Source organism: Nannobrachium achirus (genome assembly GCF_963921795.1).
Source record: "Nannobrachium achirus genome assembly, contig: SCAFFOLD_224, whole genome shotgun sequence".
In the NCBI taxonomy this organism is placed as follows: Eukaryota; Metazoa; Chordata; class Actinopteri; order Myctophiformes; family Myctophidae; genus Nannobrachium; species Nannobrachium achirus.
Genome location: NW_027664782.1, coordinates 41,181 through 60,000, shown reverse-complemented (window position 1 = coordinate 60,000; position 18,820 = coordinate 41,181). Strand labels below are relative to the sequence as shown.

General features: G+C 41.6%; 1 protein-coding gene across 1 annotated transcript in view; it reads left to right on the top strand.

The window, feature by feature from the left end:
* The window catches only part of LOC308280801 (uncharacterized protein), a 15,981-nt gene extending 1,348 nt beyond the window's left edge, over positions 1–14,633 (top strand). The window contains exons 2-6 of the mRNA XM_080755119.1: positions 5,822–5,923; positions 13,238–13,474; positions 13,557–13,690; positions 13,864–13,955; positions 14,122–14,633. Of these exons, the coding sequence (XP_080611245.1) occupies positions 5,822–5,923; positions 13,238–13,474; positions 13,557–13,690; positions 13,864–13,955; positions 14,122–14,251 (695 nt within the window). The 3' untranslated portion in view covers positions 14,252–14,633. The remainder of the gene's footprint in view (positions 1–5,821; positions 5,924–13,237; positions 13,475–13,556; positions 13,691–13,863; positions 13,956–14,121) is intronic.
* The last annotated feature ends 4,187 nt before the right edge of the window (positions 14,634–18,820 follow it).

The following is an 18,820-nucleotide window of genomic DNA, read 5'->3' as shown; positions in this document are numbered from 1 at the left end:
ATTTTTTGTATATCATTAGGAAGGCCTTATGATAAATTATCAACTTAAAAAAATAAAAAAATAAAAAAGGTTTAAGATTTAAGATGACACTCTTTGCAATGACAGCGTTGGGGTAATAGGCCCCCCCCTCGTGTGGGGTAAGAAGCCCCCGGAGGCTTTTTGCCCCATGGAGAGAATAACTGCTTATTTTTGGCAGAATCGTTCAGTTAATGATACAAACGTGAAAATTGGCATTAGCAGTTTCCATGGGTCACTTTGAAATGGACACTTTCAAGATGACAGACATTTTTCAAGATGGCTGACACCTAATTGGAGCAGTTATGTGATATAAAGGGTTATTTTACCCAGGGGGCAAACCCAGCCTTTTTTTGGGAAACCTGCATTTGCCCTGACATAAAAAGTTGTCCACCAGAAATATTATCTATGACCCAGTAGGATCACAACCTATATGGACAACCCGGTCAATTTGTACAACAAAGTCCAATATGGCCGCCTCAATATTAGCCCCTATTAGTTTTAATGGGGGGTGAATAGGGCAAAATTTTAAACTGAGGGATATTTCCACGAAACTTCACAGGTTGATCAATGGTATACATATGAACATTTTTTGTATTGCAAGTTATGGCCGCCATAATGTAAGGACCCAGAAAATAGGTTTTGCCTCTAACTTCTGAACCAGATGAGCTAGAAACGCAAACTTGGTGTCTATTTCATGGTGTCTGACCATGGGAGACTCAATGGAATAGCTAATTTTATTATTGGGTGTGTCTGGACCTTTATTGTGCATATTTGCAAGATGGTGGATTCCCAAAATAGAGCTTTAACATAATTTCTACCATGATTGTTGACTGCTTTTGCAAATACAAGCAATATGAATCCATTTGCTAAGATTTATGGCACAGAAGGGACTTATACCTGTATTATTCTTGAGTTTGCATGTTGTCAAAATGGCTGTAAACGAGATATTATATTTCCTGTCCGATTCTACTGTATGTAGTTGTAGCAATGACTTCAGATAAAATCAGAGACCAAAACAATGTATCTTAGAACATTTTTTTTTATTAAAAAAAAATATAAAAAAAAGAGAGAGATTATCTCAATAAAATGAATGCAACTGCCTTTTTGGGTCTTTCACACATAGACATGCACATGCTTTCCAACAACTTCAGCTTCAGGGAAATTATAATGAACACATGATTAAAACAGGCTGCATTATAATGCAAATAATTGCTAGTCACTATCACTGTCATGTGTACCTATCCTGCTGCATCTTGTCTCCAGTCCTTGGCAACGACACCCCAAGTAGCATGCAATTCCCTTCTTCGCACATGAACAGTTTTTCTGGCAGCCTTTGATACAGCTACATGATATTGCCTTGTCCATTGATATAGGCCAGGCTGGCTCTGTAGATGGACAGGGGACTGCCTTCCCATGGCGGCAGCATGATATAGGCATCTATATCATGCTGCCACCCACCTCCTAGACCTTCCAGAGCTGTGGGTGAGAACAGAGCAGCATGCATATCTTCCTATCCATCACATGGTCTCAGCCCTTGGACTCGCACAGTGTCGTGCCCTGCCCTTTATTCACAGCCTGAGTGGCAGAGATACCACCAGCTATCCCTTTTTCACTGGAAAGAAGGCATGGTTCAAGACCAGCATGGGTCTAGATCTCCCTGCACTTCAGGAGTTTGGTGAAAATTCCTCTTATTCCCTCTCAGAGGATGTCAAGAATCAGGCTAGAGACCTCACAATAGCTGTATATGCATCAAAAGCTGACCATTCGGAGGACTTTGACCTGGCAAAGCTGAGAGTGTACAAGTTCCTAAATAACCGATCAACCCTGTTGAAGCTGCTGCCACCTACAGAAAATGCCTTTGGCCTGCACCTGAAAAGAGCTGCTCTTGCAGCAATAATAGATAAAACTGCACACATCGCGAAGCCAGACATCCCTTGCTTCACTGAATATGGATGGTCTCTCAGTGATGGGAAGGCAGTCCCCTGTACATCTACAGAGCCAGCCTGGCCTATATCAATGGACAAGGCAATATCATGTAGCTGTATCAAAGGCTGCCAGAAAAACTGTTCATGTGCCATCCATCCATCCATCTTCAACCGCTTATCCGGAATCGGGTCGCGGGGGTAACAGTTCCAACTGAGACTTCCAGATTTCCTTATCCTGCGCAACTTCCTCCACTCCCTCTGGGAGTATACCGAGGCGTTCCCAGTCCAGTCTGGATATATAATCCTTCCATCTGGTCTTAGGTCTGCCACGGGGTCTCCTCCCAGTGGGACGTGCATCGAGGACCTTCCTAGGAAGGCGCTCGGGGGGCATCCGTACTAGATGCCCGAACCACCTAAGCTGACTCCTTTCCAAGTGAAGGAGCAGCGGTTCTACTCTAAGTCTCTCTCGGGTGATTGAACTTCATGTGCGAAGAAGGGAATTGCATGCTACTTGGGGTGTCGTTGCCAAGGACTGGAGACAAGATGCAGCAGGATAGGTACACATGACAGTGATAGTGACTAGCAATTATTTGCATTATAATGCAGCCTGTTTTAATCATGTGTTCATTATAATTTCCCTGAAGCTGAAGTTGTTGGAAAGCATGTGCATGTCTATGTATGAAAGACCCAAAAAGGCAGTTGCATTCATTTCATTGAGATAATCTCTCTCTTTTTTTTAAATAAAAAAATAATTTCTAAGATACATTGTTTTGGTCTCTGATTTTATCTGAAGTCTTTGCTACAACTACATACAGTAGAATTGGACAGTAAATATAATATCTCGTTTACAGCCATTTTGACAACATGCAAACTCAAGAATAATACAGGTATAAGTCCCTTCTGTGCCATAAATCTTAGCAAATGGATTCATATTGCTTGTATTTGCAAAAGCAGTCAACAATAATGGTAGAAATTATGTTAAAGCTCTATTTTGGGAGTCCACCATCTTGCAAATATGCACAATAAAGGTCCAGACACACCCAATAATAAAATGAGCTATTCCATTGATTCTCCCATGGTCAGACACCATGAAATAGACACCAAGTTTGCGTTTCTAGCTCATCTGGTTCAGAAGTTAGAGGCAAAACCTATTTTCTGGGTCCTTACATTATGGCGGCCATATTGTGGCGGCCATATTGGATTTCATGGAAACTTGCAATACAAAAAAATGTTCATATGTATACCATTGATCAACCTGTGAAGTTTCGTGGAAATATCCCTCAGTTTAACATTTTGCCCTATTCACCCCCCATTAAAACTAATAGGGGCTAATATTGAGGCGGCCATATTGGACTGTTGTACAAATTGACCGGGTTGTCCATATAGGTGATGATCCTACTGGGTCATAGATAATATTTCTGGTGGACAACTTTTTATGTCAGGGCAAATGCAGCACACCTTCCTTTGCCCCCTGGGTATTTTGGTGATACAAGCCTGAAAATTGGCATGAGTAGTCTCTGTGGGTCACTTGGCAATTAGCCTCGGAAACCCAGACTTACTTGGCAATTAGCCACACACAGTTACTTGAAATTTCAATATGGCAGCCATTTTTCAAGATGGCCACCACCTTAGTGGAGCACCAAATAAACCATTATATCACTTAACTGCTCCACAAGGTGTCGGCCATCTTGAAAAATGTCCGCCATCTTGAAATTTCAAGTAGCTGTGGGTGGCTAATTGTCAAGTGACCCACAGAGACTGCTCATGCCAATTTTCATACTTATATCACCAAATAAACTATTATATCACATAACTGCTCCACTAAGGTGTCAGCCATCTTGAAAAATGGCCACCATCTTGAAAATTCAAATTCCTCTGACAATTATCTTGTCAAGTGACCCATGGAAAATGCTCATGGCAATTTTCATGATTGTAGCACTTATTCTGCTCCAGGACATAGAAGGGGGCCTATTACCCCATAGAGGGGGGCCAACCCCAGTAGTGGGGCAATAGGCCCTTTTTACATGTTTTTCTTTTTGTACTATAAAATCAAATGCATCTAATTTTTCAACATGATGCCCATATAGGTGTATTGGGTAAAGCATTGTTAACATGTACATACTGAATTAATATCAAAATGTATTTTAATTGGTCATAAAATAGACATTTTCCTTAGGGGGGGCCTTTTACCCCACCTTACTCTACTATCCAGTTTACTATCCATTACAATAAGTACGTCTTAAAGGAAATTACTCTTAAAAAAATATACAAATAGAATTAGTTAGTTGATTTGTCATGTTCACCTAAAATAAATATAATAACTATAAAAAACAAAAAAGTATAACTTCTGACCCTGAGTTCCCAGACCTCAGGAGTGTTACTTCTACCTCCTGAGAGCGAGCCGTAGCATGTGGAAACAAATCTGTAACCTGAGAATATGTTTCATTACATAGCACGGTTCACTTAGTTCTGTAGTCAAAAGAGACATAATTTTGTCAAAAAGAAAGTTCAACGTGACCCTGGCCGTGTAGTAAATGAATGTTCACTGTGTTAAAACATTCCAGAAACACTGAAAAGATACTCTACATCAGGGGTAGGCAATAGGCGGCCCGCGGGCCAAAACTGGCCCCTTGGAAATTATTTCTGGCCCCCCAGATTATTTTGAGAATTATGTTTTTATTTTATTTTGATTATTATTATTATTACTTAATTTTTTATACAATACTGGACTGACAGTCCCACCTCGTAGGGATAATGTCCAACCAGAGAACACATTCCCACATGCTTTTAATATTCAACGTAATCATGCTGAGTGAATAGGCAGAGGGAGCACGCAGCAGCCATGTGTAGTGACTGAAGCTCCTTTGAATTGAATTGAAATTGACTGAGTGGCGGTGCTGCTGCTTGCTGCTGCTGTGAGCTTTTACCTGTGGTCAGAGTGCGTGGAATCTAACTTTGGAGGTGCCATCCATGCTTCATCTTGGTTCTGTCTAAAATTATTTCCTTTCAAGCAGCCAAAAATTTAACGGCAAAGCTGTTGTGCTTCTAAAGGGGCTTTGCATTGATGAGTCCAGGTAGGATAAACAGCACATTTTCTGTCCATATTCCTCTATAAACGCCCCTTTCCACTTGTTTCCTCTTCTTTATGCTTTTGGTTCATGTGTCATTTCTCTAGCTTGCCTATTTGAAGCAGATAAGGCTGATGTTTAGCGTTCTAGCAGTCTTTCTTCTTTCTGCCGAGCAGCTGCGATCACTTCACTATAACGACCAATTTGTCGACGTGCAGAGGTGTTGCGCAACTTGCGCACAGTATATTGAATCTACAAACTCACAACGTGCTGCACAGAATTGTGAGATGTGCAAAGTGATTCATTATGAATCATGATTCATGATTATATTTATGTGATGTTGTAGCCTACGACTGGCAGCAGAGAAGAAGGAAATAATAATTATTAACATAAAAGTATGTAGGCTAATCATTACAATTATTAAAGGCTTCACTACATCAGTCCATCAATATTTGCAAATAGAAAGGGGGGGGAACCGCTTGTTTTTCCACATATATATTATTTTCTTTTTATCACAGATGCCTATGTCTTGTAAGGCAGTATATCTTGGAGTTCCAGTAACACTGTTTAACTATGAATTTCTTAAATTAGCCTTTCATTATATGTTCTGGCCCCCCATCTCAAGTTTAGAAAAAAATTGGCCCGAGGCCAAATCTAATTGCCGACCCCTGCTCTACATTAATGTTATCTCTCAGCAGCATAGTTGTGACTTATTTGAATTTCTTTTGGAACTAAATTCTATTAAACCCAAATATAAAGTAAGTGTGATGATGATCGAGTCTATTGTGTTGATGTTGTTTGTTTTTTCAGGCTCTGAAGATTCAAAGCATAATCTCTACATAGCTGCTGCAGTGTGTGTGGGGCTGTTGTGTCTTCTGCTATTGGTTGGCATCATTGTCCTGCTCACACTCTGTGAGTAGCATTCTATAAACACTATCTGTACATTTATGATTTGACTCACACATTCTGCTGATGGCCGTTGAATGAATATTTTAGATATTTTACCTTTTTGTTTTACATGGATTGGCGTGAGATCTGAAGCAGGTTGATCATTATTTAGGTGAATTTTCCCTGCATGCATGAGCTGCAGTATAGGCTTATTGATTGGTGAGATAGATCGTTTATTTAAAATCCACTCACTGCCAATATATGTTTGGATCGTTGCCAGACGTTATTGAACAGTTTCTTCTGGTGTTTATGTAGAGTTTAAAACAGGGAGCAGACATTATGGACCAAATGTGCATTTTTAGGGCTATTAGACGTCTAAAATATGTCTAAACGTCTAGGCTAAAACCGGGTTATAACTGATTTAAAGGTTTTTTTAGACGGCTGGAGGCTTAGCCTACAAGTTGAAACAACGTCATTTCAACGGCTATATAATATATTTATATAATCTAGACACTAAAACAAATGCTAAAAACGTTCACTTTTAGACCAGAATTAGATCTAATTAGTCTATTAGCCGACTACCTATGGCTCACTGGTCCGTGGACTTTCATACACCAGTGCACTGGAAACTATTCAGAGGGTAACTAACACCCTAGACAACATTTATAATGGATAGGTCACATAGACATAGACACATACCGGTATGAATGGAAGAAATAACTAAACATAACAGACACAGATGTCAGTAAAGCAGTCATTATGCAGAGGTTACCCTACCCTAGTCTAGTGGGATACGCATTGAAACCTGGTCAGGAGGGGCGGTGCCACTGTGATTTTTTTCCCAAACCAACAGCCAATCAAGAAAAGGATGCGGTGTCGGGTGCAGCGTGTAAATGGGACCGTAGGAAACGTCTACCGGGAAGTGGAAACTAAATTAATACAAAATAAACAGAATCACCGATCTACTTTGAATCAACCCATTCAAATGACTGAATCCAACCAATAAACATTGTTCATACATGTTAGCATTATTTTTTATAAGGGGTCAATGATTTCAATGAAGTTTGTTTGTGTCGTGGACTGGTCTGGAGCATTTGACTGTCGTTTTTCTTCACAGTTTACAGTTTAGGCATTTAGCAGACGCTTTTAATCCAAAGCGATTTACAATAAGTAGATAAACACATCACAATAATAAACAAGGTTAAATGTCAGTAACAGCAATATAACAAATGCAAATGAATATCTATCTAGAAAAACAATATAATCCGTAAAGAAAAAAAGGTTTCTAAAAAACCTAAAAACAAATGCTAACTAGCTTCATGTATGGACATTGATTTTTCCAGTAGTGCTAAGGGTTTAGGTGGAGTCTGAAAAGGTGAGTCTTCAGTCCACGGCGAAAGCTAGCGAGTGAGTCCGTTGTTCTAAGTGCGACAGGGAGTTTATACCACAGCTTGGGGGCCAGGAGGGCAAACTGTCTCGGACGAGTGGATTTTTGCCCTGGGGTTTTTAGCGACGGTTCTGTCAGCATCCCTGTGTTGGCTGATCTAAGTGAACGGGTGGGGGTGTAGGGGTTGATCAGGTTTTGGAGGTATGGAGGAGCCATACCTTTGGCTGCTTTGAAGGTCAGCATCAGTGTTTTGTGTTCCGTGCGGGCCGCAACCGGGAGCCAGTGGAGGCTGCGGAGAAGGGGAGAGACATGTGAGAACTTAGGCTGGTTGAAGACCAGTCGTGCTGCGGCATTTTGGATCAGTTGGAGAGGTTTAAGTGCACATGCCGGGAGACCAGTGAGGAGAGAGTTACAATAGTCAAGTTTTGATATGACAGATGTCTGGATGAGCAGCCAGTAGGGTTCATCCCTTAGTATGGTCCCAAAAATCATAATAGTATTCCATTACTTTTACTTTACAGTAAAGTGAGTTAAAATTGAATAGCCTATAAAATGTATAAGTGTAAGTCAGTAGGGATACATCTTAACATATGGCAGTGGCGTAGCGCCCCCCGTCGGGCCCTGATGTGAGGTTTTCACCACAGCCCCCCCCCCCCCCCCCCCCCCCCCCCACCCACACACACACACATCCATCCTTCAAAATTGGTCAGAAACAGCGCAGCACAGCGGCTGGCAACACAATCAAATACAGTAGGCAACAGCGGCCATCAGAATGTGAGACATTATTACTTTGGGCTACTTAAACCAGCTTATACATTTATTATGGACAAAATACAAAATAAGCATAAGCAGTTATCAATAACCAAGCTGTAAGCAGTTATCAAAATGCGACTGCTGGCAGAAACAGTCATGAGCCTATTAAACAGCGTCAATGTAAATCACTGAGTTTTCTAAATTAAAAGAAAAAAAGGCAGCCAGCCCTGAAGTTAACAAAATGCATTGCAGTAGCACTGTAGCAGAAAGTGTTGGCAGAAACAGACAATCATATAGGCCTATTACATGTCAACTTAAAGTCCCGGGTCATACAAAATAAAGAATGATTATATCACTGTCTGTTGTGAAGCAAGCCAAGCCCATCTCCCTCTCTTGAGTGAGTCGTTACGAGAAACCTCACTGGCTACTGTCCGTTCCATTCTGTAGAGAATACAATATGAGAGAGAGAGAGAGAGAGAGAGAGAGAGAGAGAGAGAGAGAGAGAGAGAGAGAGAGAGAAAATAAATGTTTCAGCACCATGGACAGCTCTCCGCAATGATGCAGTAACAACAGCCCAACAATAGACAACTATTAATTGTATAAGGGAGGAGAGGGGGGGGAAAGCACTTGTCTTGTACTCACCTATTTAAATGGCATACGGCGAGCCTTGCGTTGGGCAAAATCCTCAACGATTTCTTTAATGTCCAACTCCTGGGCTCTGATGTTTTTTATTGACAAGATAGCCAGTCCACTGAGCCTCTCCTGGCCCATTGTACTCCGCAGGTGTCTTAATAAGTTTCAACTTTGAAAACGATCGCTCGGCTGTTGCCACTGTCACAGGTAATGTCAGAAATAATAACAGGGCAGTACACACTTCAGGGAAAGTTGATGTTATAGACTGGTGATCCAAACAGAGCATTCGAGCAAGTTGTAACACACCAAACACGGTCGTGGAGGAGGACGCAATCTCTTGTCTAAAATTGGCCCTGAATGTTGAGAAGGGAAAGTGTCTCCTATGTCCCTGCTGTAGTGATCAGACAGACGTTTGGCCTTGGCATACAGCTCATCATCGCCTGCTTGCTGGAGGGTCGTGGGGTGCAGAGCCTCAAACAGATGGGAAGTTGCGCGCATACAGATGAATCTCAGCGACAGCTGGGTGATTATTATATCAAGAATGGCATTGAAGATATTTACTCTGAAATAATTTTCTGGATCAGATAAGCGCTCATCTTCACAAAGCTCGTCAAAATGACGTTTTACTCTCCGTGCCCTAACATTTTCAAATGTGTTTTGAATCTGATTCTGACCTCTCCCTATGCCCCCGGAATGATTGGTTGCAAGTGGCCAGAGTTAGTGTCACCTTACTTGTCTCCAAAACATAGCCGCATTACGCACGTCCTTCTCCATCTGCGCATCAATTTGTTTGTCAGTCACGATCACATGATGAGAGCGGTCAGAGGTAGACTTCAAAGACTTGGCAATTGGACAACATTACCCAGCAATCATCATTTTGACATTCTTGCATAGGAAACATTGGACTGGACACATGTGAAAGAAAAATCAAGACACCAGTCATTTAATTGAAAACATTTTAATTAACAGTTTGTTGTTTACAGTAGGATTCATTCAATTAATTATGTGAACAGGCAATGACCCCAGGCCCATGCAGCATGCGTTCGGTGCATAATCTGATTCTGAAATCTGAATATTGTGTTAAAAAAAAAAAAAAAAAAGGAAATATATATATATATATATTGTTTTTCTTTCCCCCGGGAGCTCGGGCCCTCCCCCCTCCGGGCCCTAAAGCGACTGCATCGGCTGCTTCCCCTATAACTCCGCCACTGACATATGGCCCAACCCCAACACTTATTTCACAGAAATTATTCTACAACCCAGCCTGTTTCCAAACGGCATCCTTTGGCAATTCTACATTGTTTTAGAATGTTTTATGTACACATTTGCTGAATAATTAGACATTGTAATTGAGAACATTAAATAGGTATACAGTGGCACGCCATCAACTTAATTACTATTGCCATGTCAAGGAATATTACTTGCAGATTGTTAAGTAATGCTGATCAAGAATATAATGAGCAAGTATTTGCTATAGCAGTTCCTTAATATGCCATAAACATAATTATACAAATAACACTAAATCTACATTTATGACTCAGATCATAACATCCAGTGGTACAGAATGATATTGTAGATTTATAGTAATACTCAGCCCATGTGATACATTAAGCTAGGTTAATAGTAAAACATTCTACATATTTGCATATTCAAATAAATGTCCAGGCAAGTTTCATAACATGTTTTATTTGTACAACCAGAGGTTGCATTTCGACCAGAAGTCAAGTGTGTCCACCACAAAATCTGCATTTCATTCCTACATGAATGTTGTCCCTAAGACGCTGATGCTGTTACTGCACTGGTACTGATGCCAACAGGGTGGAAACACACTCAACACAGCTCTCTGATCCAGTCCATGGCATTTCCTAAAATTAACATCTGTTCTTAGCTGTTGCAGAACCTGTGGAAAAAGTGAAAAACCAAACATCACAAGATTTAATTAGTTATTAGAAATACACCAATATTTTCAAACTGTCAAGTAGCCAATAAGTGTGCAAAGAATGTCTGCATTCTTGTTATTGCATTAAAACATCAATGTAAGATGACGCCCATTAGTAGGCTATGATACCCTTAGAAAACATCTATTGTTCATCAAGTACCTGGAATAGTTTCCAAATAATGGCCATTGTTCTGTTTGCCATTGGATTAACAAAAGAATACGAATAAGGATTCACACCCTGGGTACAGAGATGCTGTAGGGACAGCATTGTTCCCATAGACCTGGCGACTACAGTGAATCATGGCTAGGGGTGGTTTATAAAAGCTATATCAACTTTAAAGACTTGTATTTAAGTAAAGAAATTGAGAACTTTTTGCACCACTGGTTGTTTGACCAGTACTAGTGCTAATGTAACATGGTGGTATTTATTTAAAAGTTGCCAACAACACCACCTAGGGAATTACACCCTAGGAAATAGTTTTTAGTAATCTAATTTAAGTAAACCACCTGAGACATGAATGACTCTCCACAAGGTTCGTTGTACTTATACTATAATAATAAAGGCAGATACGTGAGTCAATATAAACAATATCAGTTTTATTCTCTAAGGGCTTACAGACAACACTTTAATGATAAGACATTCAAGTAGCAACACATTGGTTCACATTGGTGTTGTCTAATAACTCTAGGGTTCGGCACTGAGGCGTACCAGGGAGACGGGGAACTGGCTAGCCTGCCCAGGGTGGTGGCACCCCAAACCACAGCAAAACAATAAAACAAATCTAAAAGCACACAATGGATACCACCACACCTGGAGCGGGCGTCGTCTGGTCCCAACCTGAGGCCTCAGCACCAGAACTAAAACAGAGAACAAGACTTTAGTGAGAACCTAGTACAATACATTGTTTCTATACATTTGATTACAATATTAAAAGCCAGTAATATTAAAGACTGGTGTTCCAGACTTCATGGTTGAAGAAGATGTTCAGTATTAGTGAAGCTATTCCAATAAAGGCTAAGGCAAAACAGCAGCGCAGTCTTCCTCACCTCACCAAGCCCTGGGAATACAAGCGCCACTATTAGCCAACTAAAAAATACTTGCTTTAACTCAATGACGAAACAAAGACAAACAAATAACATACCATGCAGCCATGAGCAAACACACCGCCTTGCAGTCATATGCGCCCATGGACCTTCTGTGTCGTGAAGTTACACCCACACATGTAGGCAACTCCAGACCAATGTACTACTCTCAATGAAGAGCCAGTAGTAGCACACCAGGGCTAAAACATAAAACCACCAGTCAAATGAATGACTTAACATGACTATGAACTGCAGCACTTACTAAACAATGAATAGGCGAGACATACCCGTGCTGATGCACGTGAAACAAGCACGGCATTGTCAGAATTTGCACACACCTTTGTCAGGACCCAAATCAGAGGAGAAGCTAACAGGGGCAGAGGATGTGCTGCTTAAGTACTGCAGGTAATCAGCCTGCAGATTAGTGGGAGGAGACTGAAACATGAGCAGGGTGGGAGTCAACGCCCACCCTGCTACACTAACATTAGCTTTAGTTCATTAGCTTTAATGGCTCACGCTAGTTAGCCCTCATTAAAATGTAATTCTTTCAGTCAGATAGCGTCATGTTATTGACACCACATTAGCCCTTAAACATGACGGTTGTATCGGGAGATATCATCACATTATCGCTTCCAATAACGTCATGGTAAACATGGTGACATAGCTGGCCAGCTATGGCCAAAGTTGGGAAGCTCAAGCTAGCTAACATGCCAACATTTCCACCCTTCGTGGTTGTTAAGTGTGAACAACGCTAAAGGGAAATAATAGAGCTTCACTGAAAATGCATTCTTATTTTATATTAATTATATTATCATGTCAAAAGCGGGGTTAACAGACCCCTGTCCTTACCGTGTTCCATTTCACCAGTAAAAAGGGCAGCCAAGTGAATGCAGGATGAAGGTTAAAAAATAAAAAATAAAAATCTTCTGTTCTTGAACAGTCTTCCACTCTCCTGAAAAACGTAATTCTGGTCAATCCACTGAAAAGGCGGTAGGCCTATGCAGAAATTAGAACAAAGGGCGAAAATATTCACTAGAGTAGCTAAACATTGCTTCTGCTAGCATTTAAAACCATCGATTTCCGACGCCATGTCCCACATTTTCAATAAATGTTTCCAAAACATTGGAGGTTGGTCGCCGATGTAGCCATAGTATTGTAATGCCACTGCCTGGTGTTGACTGGATTCTGATTTGGTTTCCATGCGGAATGTTTTCGTGGATTCACACCAGGCTTACATCCGGTGGAGGCGGGTTTACTCTGGGCTGGCTGCGACGTGATTGGATCACTCTCCCCGCTGAGCGGACCAACTTCCTCTTGTCCAAGAATATAATACTATTTTCCCAGAAGCTTCTCTCCACACTCCCCCCATGCCCCCTAGTGGCGAAAATGAGAAGCTTCTGGGAACCCAGATTAACCCTACCCTAATGTGTATCACCACTCCCCACCTGCCATGTCGTATTTCTGTCTCATTGTCAAAAGAAGAAAACACTCAGAAGGACGTTGAATGTAAAGATAACCTGTTTGTTGATTCTCCTTCTTACAGATTGTGCATCGTTTAAAGAGAAAAACATCCTGCAGTCCAGTTTTGACAAGTTACAGACCACACATGACAACATGACCAAACAGAAAGACAAGTTGCAGACCAATTTTGATCAGTTAAAGACCAGTTTTGACAACATGACTGAACAGAGAGACCAGTGTGAGATCAGATTTGAAGACTTACAGACCAGACATACCAAACTAATTGAACGAGACACCATCAAGAAGATTCTTCTTTGTGGTCAGTAAGACATCACTTTTTATTCATTCTTACGTCATCTGAGCACATAAAAACAGTGTCTTACATTATATGTTGTCGTTAGAATCACGTGGATTTACATTTGGTGATGGTGTGTGCTACTACATCTCTACTGAGAGGAGAACCTGGGAGCAGAGCAGAACCTACTGTAGACGCAGACAAGCTGACCTGATGATCATAAAGTGCAAAGAAAAATTGGTACAGTGTGTGTGTGTGTGTGTGTGTGTGTGTGTGTGTGTGTGTGTGTGTGTGTGTGTGTGTGTGTGTGTGTGTGTGTGTGTGTGTGTCCATTAGTGCCTGCTGTAATAATTACATTTAGTTTAGACTATTGCACAGATTATACTTCAGTAACCAGCTGCTTCTCTGTCCAGGACTTTGTTGACAGAGTCGTTGGCAGAGACTACACCCAGTGGTTGTGGCTGGGATTGAGTGACAGAGAGACAAAAGGACCACTGACCACACCGTAAGATATGATTCTTCTACTCTACATTTCACATATTTCCTCCTCACATTTTTGGTATTAAACATTTGATCTTTTAAAAACATAAACATAACATTAATAATTTAGATTAAAAATAAAACATTCTTATGAAGGTATTGTCATGAATGAAATATTTATACTTATACAGGTACCCGCGCCCTGGCCTTGAGCCTAATAATGCTGCTGGAGGACAAGACTGTGTTGTGTTTGGTAATGGAGGACGCCGCAAAGTATCATGTAATGAACATCGCCGTTGGATTTGTGAAATGGTTGTGTAGTAGTAGTAATATTATTATTATGATAGTTATGTAGCTAGATAGATAGATAGATAGATAGATAGATAGATAGATAGATAAACTGTACATGTAATAGTTGATGTGTTTGCTTTGGTTTGTCTGCCTTGCAATTCTACCCATTATACACTGTATATTATCGAACCACTTTAACCCTCTATTCTTAGTCAAACGGACCAGAGTTACAATACTTGAACCACTTTTTTTCTCCTTTCTTTCTCTGTAAACCAAATCCCTTCACCATTTGATCTGAACTTGTAGATCTGCTATTTTGGCAAATGTTCCTCTGAGTATAATCATGCTGGCCGGGGTTCAAGAGGATAATTCATATTCATATTTAGTTAAAGGGGACACTATGTAATGTAACATGCATCAATAATAGCCATCTGTTTCATGGATTGTTAAGACTGTGAATGTTATAGCACATAAATAAAATGGCACATGACCACAAATGACTGACTGCACTTTAAATAATTGTTATATTTCAATATTTCAATGGATTAAATTAATGTTCTGTTTGTGGCATATCTAGACAACTATATCAGTTGCTGTTTAAATATAATGATATTGAGATGACTTAAAATGAGAAGTTCTGAAAAGGCAGCTGTACAGAAATGCACAGTGATGACATCACCAGTGGAGGAAGTTACTAGTTGTACATACTTGGTACAACATCAGCCTTTAAGTGTAGGCTCCATTTTAAATGTCTAAACTTCTATTATATTTGCAATGCTGTGGCAGCCTTTTAGTAGGGCAGGAGAGAGGGGTCTACCAGCACCCCAATGACATGTTTTCGAACCCTGTTTTTTTAGGACCCTTATGATGCGCCCAGACCATTTTGAATCGATGTCCGTAAGTTATCAAAGAACAATTTCACTGGTCAGTGTCTTCCATCTCATCAAACTCCACCTCATCCTCTTCCGATATCATCATCATTATCATCACTGAGGACAGCCAACAGGTCAATGAGAGATTGGGGAAGAATTGGCCCACAAGACCAGACAGGCTCCAAAGTCCCTCCTTCCGTCTTCTGCCACCCCTAACCTTCGTCATAGGTTTAGGCCCCCACAAGATTGGCTCAGCTGCTGGCTTGTAACAGGCCACTCACTCTATAGTTCACCCGCTGGATGTGGGGGATGAGCATATTGGCAGAGGGGCAGGCGGGCAAAATGCACTCTAGACCTGCTGAAGAGGGTCTTGTCTTCTCCCACCAGTTTATTCAGCATCTTGCTCCTAGCCTGGTCGACTGATGTCTCGCGTGCTTGATTATACATCACACACGTGAAGGCTTCCAGCTGTTCCTGCACTTCCGGCTTCAACTTACACTCATTGCCCAGCCGGCTGTAGAATGATTGTTACGATTATTGCTAAATTTGGTCTCTCTAACATTTTGAGAGAAATGCTTGGCGATGAGTGTAAGTTGAAGCCGGAAGTGCAGGAGCAGCTGGAAGCCTTCCCGTGTGTGATGTAAAATCAAGCACGTGATACATCAGTGAACTATGGTAGGAGCAAGATGCTGAATAAACTAGTGAGAGACCGATATATCGGCCGCCGATTATCAGTAGCCGATATGGCCTTATTTGGGCATATCGGTATCGGTGAAATTCCCCGCCGATATAAAAAGAAATAAATAAAAAACTGGCCGGTGCTGGGAGCCGTGTGGATGGTAGTGTAATGAAATATTTTGTAGAGCAGAGGGCACCATTCCTTCACACTGAGGCCAGGCCAGTGGAGTGTGCGTGTGTGTGTGTGTGTGTGTGTGTGTGTGTGTGTGTGTGTGTGTGTGTGTGTGTGTGTGTGTGTGTGTGTGTGTGTGTGTGTGTGCGCGTGCCTGTGTGTGTGTGTGTGTGTGTGTGTGTGTGTGTGTGTGTGTGTGTGTGTGTGCGTGTGCGTGATAACTGACATAACGTCTCACGTTGCTGAAGAACAACAAAGATAATTCCAAACAAAGTCCATGCCATGGGAGTATAAGGACAGCACTTGTTGGCGATCTAAGGATAGCATTTTTAATTCCCTTTATAGAGTTTAAAACGACCAGTTCTACCGGAGCTAGCATTAGCCATTAGCCAAACTGTGGACAGTGGAGAGAGGAGGAAGGAAGCGTGTTGCCAGACTTATGGGAGAGAAACAAGCAAACTGGTATATAAAACAAAACACTGGACAGTCGAAAGAAGAGTGTTGCCAGATGTATGCGAGAGAAACAAGCAAACTGGTATATAGATCATAAAAAGTGCGCTCCCCTCCTCCTTTACTGTATGGTGAATTGACAACGTAGTGTGTTTGTGTCAGCCGAGCCTTGTCAGGCCTGTCAATGTCAGGCCTGTCAATGCTCCTGGATTGTGTGTAAAAATATAACCTCGCCCACCAGGCTTTCAGAGAGAAAGCCTGGTGTTTGTTCACAAATGGCCGTTTGGTTTCCGCCTAAAGCGCGGAAACCACTAGAAGAAGCGTCGTCGCTTTGATTTGGTTCCCTCCGTTTGTTTCCCCAATCTCTATTAAAATGCTCGAGTAGCCTATAGTGTAGTCTTTCCAGTCGCTACGAGTTGGACTAAAAGATGCATTATACTAAACACATTTTTCAAAAGCAAAACTACTACGCATCAAGGACTTTATTAGGTAGGCCCTAAAAGTATGTCCTTGAGCGCAGGGGAATTATTTTGGGTTAAACTGTTTCCGGTGGATAGTTCCGGCCAAATTGTAGTCCTTTGAGTACTACAACATGACGTTTTGTGGTTTCCGCTCCAGACCGGTTACAAGCCCGAAAAGTGAAGTGATCCCAGACTAGTAAAAATATAATAATAATAATAACTCATTTGCTGCCCCCGCCCAAGTTTCCCGAGTTGGCAGCCATTTTTTTTTTTTTTTTTTTTTTTTTCAAAATATATATTTTTTTTCAAAACTTGTGGGGGCCTAAACCTATGACGAAGGTCAGGGGGGGCAGAAGACGGAAGGAGGGACTTTGGAGCCTGTCTGGTCTTGTGGGCCAATTCTTCCCCAATCTCTCATTGACACAACTCAAACAATCCGTTGACACCCTCACGAACCAAATGGCCACCGTCACACACGAAAACAAAAATATGAAAGAGACAATACTAGACTTACAATCCCGTTCTATGAGAGACAATCTGATTTTTTCCGGAATTCCAGAGCCCCCCAGCGGCGTTACACCCGACCCCGAAAAAGCTGTAAAGGAGTTCATGACCACCTACCTTAAAATTCCCTCTGACAACGTAAAGCAGATCACATTCCATCGAGTGCATCGCCTCGGTGCGGTGATTAAAGGTCGCGATCGCCCCCGTCCAATTATTGTTAAGTTTGAACATTTCAAACAGAAAGACATGGTTAAACAAAGGGGAAGGGAGCTCAAAGGCACGGATTACGGGATGAACGATCAGTTCCCCCGCAAAATCATGGAGAGGCGCAAAATCCTGTTCCCCATAAGGAAAGAATTCCTGGGCGAAAAAAAGAAAGCTGTCATCTCAGTTGACAGACTTTACGTGGATGGTCAGCTGTACAGGGATAGTGAGAAGACACCGTGGCTTTACTGAAGCAGAAGCACAGCACTCTCTATCTATCTAACTATCTAACTATCTAACTATCTATCTATCTAACTATCTATCTAGCTAACTATCTATCTAACTATCTATCTAACTATCTATCTATCTAACTATCTATCTATCTAACTATCTATCTAACTATCTATCTATCTAACTATCTCTCTTGCGTGCGCGCGCCCCCCCCCCCTCACCACACACACACACACACACACACACACACACACACACACTTACTCTGCGGTCGCATACAGATTACACACATCACCGTCCCGTTCGCCTGCTACCGAACTCCGCGAACTATGAGAACCCTTCAGCCCTCATACATATTAAAATAACTATAACTTTACTGTCTTTATGTGACTGAAGATTTGAATGATGATGATTACTAGGATCTTACTAGGATTACTTCGATCTCTCATTAACTGTCAATGCTATGTCTGTTGGCTATCTCCTCCTCCCACTCACTGACTGCTTCACAGAGCGCCTGCTCACACACACGCACGCACGCGCACACACACACACACACACACACACACACACACACACACACACACACACACACACACACACACTCCTCCATCCAAGGAACTATAATCGATAAAACTGTTGTTATATCTATTAATTCTGCAACTGTTTTTGGTGATGGTCATGCTGACCTAAATGAGATCCGATGATGATGATGATGATGATGATGAAGATGATGACTGTTGTTATTGATCCATTATTCATACCACACTGATTTTTAACATAATACACAGTCCTGTGCTTGAGTGATGCTGACTTGGATAGTGAAGTAGTAGTGGTGTAAGAAGCGGAGGCTGGGTCGGGGGGGCTGGCGGTGGCTGCCTGCTCCTGGTCCCCGTGTGGCTTGGTTGAGGCTTGGTTGTGGCTGGTGGTGTGGGGTTTGGTGGGGGGTCTTCTTCCCCCCCTTCCCTCTCCCCCCTCCCCTTACAAATAAATACACTTAATAATCAAAACGGAAATAAAAATAAATACA